The 7,500-nt window shown below is 49.1% G+C and overlaps 1 protein-coding gene across 3 annotated transcripts in view; it reads left to right on the top strand.

The window, feature by feature from the left end:
* The window catches only part of LOC122257025 (uncharacterized), an 18,963-nt gene that overhangs the window by 10,352 nt on the left and 1,111 nt on the right, over nt 1-7,500 (top strand). For all 3 annotated transcript variants that reach the window (XM_043022045.2, XM_043022047.2, XM_043022046.2), the window contains exons 2-3: nt 95-553; nt 3,815-7,500. The exon at nt 3,815-7,500 is cut by the window's right edge and continues 1,111 nt beyond it. In XM_043022045.2, the coding sequence (XP_042877979.2) occupies nt 95-553; nt 3,815-6,826 (3,471 nt within the window). In that variant the 3' untranslated portion in view covers nt 6,827-7,500. The remainder of the gene's footprint in view (nt 1-94; nt 554-3,814) is intronic.

Here is a 7,500-nt window from a genome sequence, read left to right as displayed (position 1 = left end):
TAATCCGCGTAGCAACTGAAACCCAATAACGATCATAATAATAATGTTCCTCTATGTTCGTGACGCGTTGCCTCACCTTCCCGATCTCCCTCAGAGGATGTCGAGCGCCGCCGACTCCGACCCGAACGCCTCGTCCTCCGCTGACGCAAGGATGGACACCGTCAGCGCCACCGCCAGGAAGGACATGTCCCCGAAGGCTGACCGTCCAAAGAAGAAGTTGAAGGATATGTACAAGAACTTGAAGGGTCGCGGCTTCTTCGATCCAATGTGGGACGAATTAGAATACTTAGACGACGACGAAATCGACTCAGACGATTCGGACGACTACTATCACGACTTGGTAATGATGAGATTGGCGCGCGGCCACAAGTACCCCTTCTCCCGTCAGGCGCCTTTGCAGGAGCAGGGGCCTGCCAAGTGGAAGCCGCCGCCGATGCGTCTGCCGGACGTCGAGGGGGAGGAGGAAGAGCTGATGGAGGACGTGTCCGCCGACGGCCGCGTCGACGTCGGCCCCGTGCGCAGCGACGCCAAGGTCTTCGAGGCCAAGGAGAAGGTAAGCCTCGAACTGTTGCCTACTAATAATTAGTAGTAGTAGTCATATCAGTATCATTATTATTATATCATTACCATCATTATGGCTATATTATCAAGTTACATTTATACTGCTATCATTACCACCAGTTGCTATTGCCATCAGGAATATCATCATCATCATCATCATCTTCACAAGCACTATTTATATGACCCTAGGCTTAGAGCAGCGGTTCCCAAACTAGAGGGCGCGTCTCCCGATACAAGGGGAGGGTGAAATAATCTGTTCAAAAATCCCTGTTTAGTAAGAATAGTGAACTCATTCCAAGAACAAGTATCTGTCTTTGCATACGTGCAAAGAACAATTCTATCAGTCACCCCAACCCGTTGTCTTTTAAGTTATCACTCCTTAAGTGTTTTCTTCTTCTTCTTCTTCTTCTTCTTTTCACGTCATCTATTCCGACCACACTGACGCTGCTGAGCGACTTGTCACAACACTCCGTCCCGCCAATATATAATTTCTTATAAATACAAAAAAAGGCCGGGGGGGGGGGGCGGGGGAGCAAATTTGGACGTCATCTAAGATAGTTTCTGAACCACTGCACGGAGGGAGTGTGTTCCCGACAGGCTCGGCTTTGCTCGAGAGTTTTTTTTTTCCTTTCGCTTCTTCCCGGCATTGCAGCTCCTCCTCTTGCCCTCCTGCCCAGCATGGCAACTCCCCCTCTTGTCCTCCTGCCCAGCATGGCAACTCCTCCTCTTGCCCTCCTGCCCGGCATAGCAACTCCCCCTTTTGTCCTCCTGTCCAGCATGGCAACTCCTCCTCTTGCCCTCCTGCCCGGCATAGCAACTCCCCCTTTTGTCCTCCTGTCCAGCATGGCAACTCCTCCTCTTGTCCTCCTGCCCAGCATGGCAACTCCTCCTCTTGCCCTCCTGCTCAGCATGGCAACTCCTCCTCTTGCCCTCCTGCTCAGCATGGCAACTCCTCCTCTCCTCCTCTTGCCCAGCATGGCAACTCCTCTTGCCCTCCTGCTCAGCATGGCAACTCCTCCTCTTGTCCTCCTGCCCAGCATGGCAACTCCTCTTGCCCTCCTGCTCAGCATGACAACTCCTCCTCTTGTCCTCCTGCCCAGCATGGCAACTCCTCCTCTTGTCCTCCTGCCCAGCATGGCAACTCCTCCTCTTGTCCTCCTGCCCAGCATGGCAACTCCTCTTGCCCTCCTGCTCAGCATGGCAACTCTTCTTGTCCTCCTGCCCAGCATGGCAACTCCTCCTCTTGCCTTCCTGCTCAGCATGACAACTCCTCCTCTTGCCCAGCATGGCAACTCCTCTTGCCCTCCTGCTCAGCATGGCAACTCCTCCTCTTGTCCTCCTGCCCAGCATGGCAACTCCTCCTCTTGCCCTCCTGCTCAGCATGACAACTCCTCCTCTTGCCCAGTATGGCAACTCCTCTTGCCCTCCTGCTCAGCATGGCAACTCCTCCTCTTGTCCTCCTGCCCAGCATGGCAACTCCTCCTCTTGCCCAGCATGGCAACTCCTCTTGCCCTCCTGCTCAGCATGACAACTCCTCCTCTTGCCCAGCATGGCAACTCCTCTTGCCCTCCTGCTCAGCATGACAACTCCTCTTGTCCTTCTGCCCAGCATGGCAACTCCCCCTCTTGTCCTCCTGCTCGGCATGGCAAATCCCCCTTTTATCCTCCTGTCCAGCATGGCAACTCCTCCTCTTGTCCTCCTGCTCGGCATGGCAAATCCCCCTTTTATCCTCCTGTCCAGCATGGCAACTCCTCCTCTTGTCCTCCTGCTCGGCATGGCAAATCCCCCTTTTATCCTCCTGTCCAGCATGGCAACTCCTCCTCTTGTCCTCCTGCTCGGCATGGCAAATCCCCCTTTTATCCTCTTGTCCGGCATGTCAAATCCCCCACTTGCCCTCCTTACCCTCTTGGCACGCCGCTCAGTGGTCGGAAATTGTGATTTTATGATAAAAAAATTGAATTTAAGAAATGAAACCAGTTTTTTATTATTATTATTAAAATGATAATAGTTTCATCTTCGGTTAATTCAATATCAGAATGTAATGCCAAATTTCATGTCGCTTACTTTGTTATCATTCACGTAACATCTGTGTACTTCTGCATATTGATGCATATATGTATACATGATATAACGGCAATAAATCTATTGCATAATTTGTAGATGCAGGGGGAAGTCCTTTAGTAAATCCAGTGTCTAAAACGAGGTTCACGATATTATCAAGAGTGTATTTAGTATCAAACAACATGTCCTGTGAGGTTATAAACTGCTGTTCTAGTCCTGCCCCACAACCGCGTGTATATGTGCTCGTGTTTGGGATGAAAATTAGGCTTCTAATATATGTCCAATTATAAAAAAAAAAAATTGTTTCAGCAGCCTTGTAAACATGTGTTTTATTTATAAGAAAGATGGAAGATGAATGTTAATATCACAGTTTATCTCAAATCTTCACTTGGTTACGGTAGACTTTTGATCCCCAAATCGCTATTTCCGACCTCTGTGCTCCGCCGCCCATGACACCAGGGCCTCTCGCGCATCTCCCTCGCGTCCGGTCTCTCAGATGAAGGTCTCAGAGGCCTCGCTGGTCTCAGAGGCCTCGCTGGTATTTACGAAATGAAAATATCGTATCCCTTCAGGCCTAACGCGGTTTAAGATGCAAACACTTCATTTCCATAATTTCGCACTGGCGGAGGGTATGCTGGAAGAGGCATTTCTGCCCTAATGTAGACATAGCGCTTTTATGCCTTGATGCTGTTATCCCCTGTTAATGCGTCTCAGCTTTATTAATAACTCGAGATTTTGCAGATTTGTACATACTGTACATTTTTTTCTAGTGTTAAGGGGGGGGTGAATCTAAAACAAAAGACGGTAATTAAAATTAAATTCAAATTAATTAAAATAGATATAATAGCATTTATATATTTTTTGCAGATGGAGATTAAATGTTGTTAAAGTATAAAGGTGTTCTATCACTCATAATAGCAATGTGTTGATGAGCTTTATTTTATTGATATAGTGTAATCATTATGCAGATTTGATTTACTGTCATAGCAAGCAATATCAACACTCCTAGTAGTAGTGCTATTTTCAATTTTTACCATTATCTATTGTTATTCTTATCATTATTATCATTATCATCCTTACTTTCACTCTTATTATAATGCTCACCATTAGCATTACCGCTAAACCTTGACCCAGCCCCCGCCATGCCTCAATGACCCAGCCCACACATGCCTCATACCCCGTGCATTTTCAGACGGCATCCGGCGAGATCAAGACCCACTTCCTGCTGAGGATGCCTTCCGCCATCCCCGCCGAGCTCTGCCCGGACCCCTCCCGAGGGACGGGCCCGGCGGCGGCCAACTGCCTCAACATCCTGATGGCCGACGTGTCTGGATCGATGACGTCCTACTGGTCAAGCGTTGTCTCAGGCTGGAACACCTACGTTAGTCCGAAGCTGAAGGGAACCACAGAAATCTACGTCTTCGGTAGTTTGGTGAAACACAGGAGAACCGGCAACACGTTGATGAACCAAGACTTCAGCAGCGGTCAAACGGATCTGACAACCGCCCTGCAAACCATCGTCAATAACGTATACAAATGTAGGCAGAAGTACGTCAAAGTGTTCCTCATTACCGACGGGGACCACAACCAAACAGACGAATCTCCGGAGGGCGTCATATCGCAGATGAAGGTACCGCAAGGGAAGGTCTGTGATGTGTACCTGCTGGGGGCTGGCACCGAATTCCCTGTGGAGTACAGCATCAACATCCGGTCGCGTCTTCACAATGGGAGTGCCAATCTCCCGACGATCTTCTGGGCCAAGAGCCCCTATAATGTAGAAGACCAGATGGAGGCCATCGGCATGACCCTTGCCAGCCAAAATGAGAGAAGTCTCACGCTGTCTGTCCCAGGCTGGAAACTGCCAGGGGATGCGTCCATGCAAAAATTCCATGTTTTAGAGTGGGTCTATTTTCCAGAGGATCCGGAAAAGCATGAAAGTCTCAAGGTCTTGTATAACAATTGCAAGGGCCAGTTGGCTGCAGAACGTTCCACAGTCACCACCCAGATCCTGACCGAGGTATTTCGCCAGTGGAACAGCGTGGCCATTCAGAACCACAACACTCAGAAGCGGATTCCTTCTGACCTCCTTCCCTTCATGGAGCGTCTCTTCAATACCAGTCTGGAGCTTGGAACTGAAGGGCACTCTGTAGCAGCAAGGCTTGCACGTATCAGTATCAAGACAGCCGAAGTGGAATTCAGAACGAACATGAACAAGATCAAGGATATCCTGACCACCGAGAAATACAGCGATGGCCTAAAATTGGCAGAAAATATACTCAGTACCACAGTGTCTGCAGGCAAATACCAAGCCAAGTCTCTGCAGCTGAAAGGCCACTCTGATGCTGACTATGAGAAGGACAGTCAAGAGTTCAAGAAAGTGTATGCGACGAAAGAGGCAGAACTGAAGGCCCTGACTGTGACCCCAGAAGAGTGCTGTCGCATCACCATGGCCTCAACCATATCGGATCTTCAAGATGACGACTTCCTCCAATTGCTGGACCTGAACAAGTACGACTTCCTCAAACAATTTACCATGAGTGGCATCCCAGTGTTTTCGCCAACCAGAGACGCAGTCAGTTTAAATCCCTGGTCCTACAATATCCAAAGGATACTCAAATCTCCCTACACCACCATGAGTCAGGTGGCCCTAGAGTCATATGCTTCGAACCAGGCACCGGGGGCCCGCCACAAGGATGTGAAACTGAAAGACGATGATGACAACACTCACTTCAATGCTGTCATCCCAGTGTTCAGCCCGGAAGCAGCGAAGGTGATGGAGCCTCTTGTCCAAACACGTCTCTATACCATGTGCGCAACCTTCGCCATTCTCAAGAACCCTTACATCATAGAATTTAATGTGCACATGGCAGCCCTGGCTACCTGCTGGGTGAGGATCCTGTACGAACACCCAGAAGTCCCACGGCCAGAGTACATTCGCTCCCGAGAGGAAAGCATCATCGCCACAGCTTCATTGTATATGAAGAGGAAAGGTTATGTCAACTACTGCAAGCTCCTGAAAGAGGACACACCTCAGGCACTGATGACAGAAAGCACTGTGAAGATAAACGATCGTTCAGTCAAGTGTGAATCTCTCATCAAACCCATGTTTATGCTACACCTGATCAAGCAAAATGAGGATTTAGATATGGGAGAAGTTGCAAAGATTGTGAAGTTGATCTTGCTTGAATTTGTAGGGCGCAACATGAGTCACGTCAACAGCTCAAAGAAAGAAGACACGCCCTTTACTGATTTCTTCGTGGAAGTGCTCAAAGATGAAGACAAGAAAAAGGAGTGGCTACAAAAGTATGTTCAGGCGACAAGAACTAAAATGTCAAATTCAGGAGACTTTCCCCTCTCAAAGTTCTATAGGCTCGAGGAAGTCCAGAAAGCAGCTAGAAAGGAGACCAAGATGCAAATAAGAGCACTCAGAGAAAACCTCGCGCCGCCGATACAGATCGACACGGAGAAGGTGGAAAGACTATACAGTGTGTCTCTTGCAGGAGCCGTCTCCTGGCGCACCCTCAAGACTTTCGCCAAGGAGATGGGTCTTTCCAAAGAAGTCATTGAGGAGCTGTTTGGCGAGAAGAGTGTGTTGCTCTACGTTCAGCATGCACTGCGGCACAAGTCCTCGCGGGAACGACTTTCTGCCAAGCTCGACAGCTATGAAGATGCCTTCAGTTATGTGATGAAGCAAGTTGAAAAGGAAAGCTTCTCCGGTCTTGCAGGAGCACTTGAAGATGAACTGGTCAACTTCCTCCAGAAATCCTGGTTGACTGAATACATGGCAGCCCACTCTGCCGTGGTAAAACCCATGACCAGGGAGCAGATTCTAGCGGAGGCTGCTGCCCGAGGGATCGAGGTCACAGACGCGACCTTTGACCAAGTGTACCGTAAATACCGCCCACATCTAGGCCTTCTAACCAACGCCTGTCAGTGCCCTTCCTGCCCCTTTTTCCTACAGCCAAACAAAAGGTATAATCAGCATGCCATAGTGGAGCGCTGGACAGCCACCCTGTTCCCTCACGGCCTTCACCAAGTCACCTACAACTGTCGGGAGGAAGGAATCCAGAAAGTCATCAGTGAGTTCCAAAACGGCACCCACAGGAAACACAAAGGCCAGGGGGAGCCAGTGCCACGGGAAGCAATAGCTCCTCTCGTCCAGGACATGGAGCAACTGAGGATCATGTACTCTGAAACCAAGTAACTGCAGTGGAGTGAGGAAGGAACGGGAGTAAGTCATCCATCAGAGCGGACTGCACTGGCGACACACCGCGGCTGCAGTGAAAATTCTAGTCACAGTGACAGAAGACTCGCCGAAGTTCAGCATGACATTCGTAGCGATTCCACGAATCAGTGATGGCGCTCTGGGAGGCAAGTCACTCGTATCCATACCTTGCACGTTATCAAACAAGGTCATCTTTTCGTTGTGTCTTTACCTTCTACGCCCCTAGGAAACCGACTCGGCTAAGGTAAAACACGGGAAATGGTGGCTCTGCATGATAACCCTTTCAGCTGGAAAATGTTAACCAACATCGATTGCTGATTGAGGAAACTCGTACGATATTGTAGTTCAGAGTTTAGAGTAAGCTGCTCTATCTTTTGCCCACACGGTGCAGCCTCCTAGTGGCGTGGGTGGTAAACATACGTAGGGAAGAGAGGGGACTCGAGCCTTGTTTGGGGAAAGATGCCTGCACTTTGAGGAGGACAAGAAACCGAGGAGGACGCGAGAAAGAGAAGGTCACGGGGAGAGGAAGAGAAGAAGGATGTGCAAGAGGGAGACCTGGCGTATGGCGGATGCACCATGAAAGAGTAAACGTTTATTGCTACGTTAATATGAACGGTTACATATTTTGCTAAGAAATTTATTAATGTATTTCA

This window comes from Penaeus japonicus, unplaced genomic scaffold, assembly GCF_977035675.1.
Source record: "Penaeus japonicus unplaced genomic scaffold, GWHDUDI00000001_assembly GWHDUDI00000040, whole genome shotgun sequence".
NCBI lineage: Eukaryota > Metazoa > Arthropoda > Malacostraca > Decapoda > Penaeidae > Penaeus > Penaeus japonicus.
Note: the sequence above shows the minus strand (reverse complement) of the source record. Positions and strands in the feature narration are given on the sequence as shown.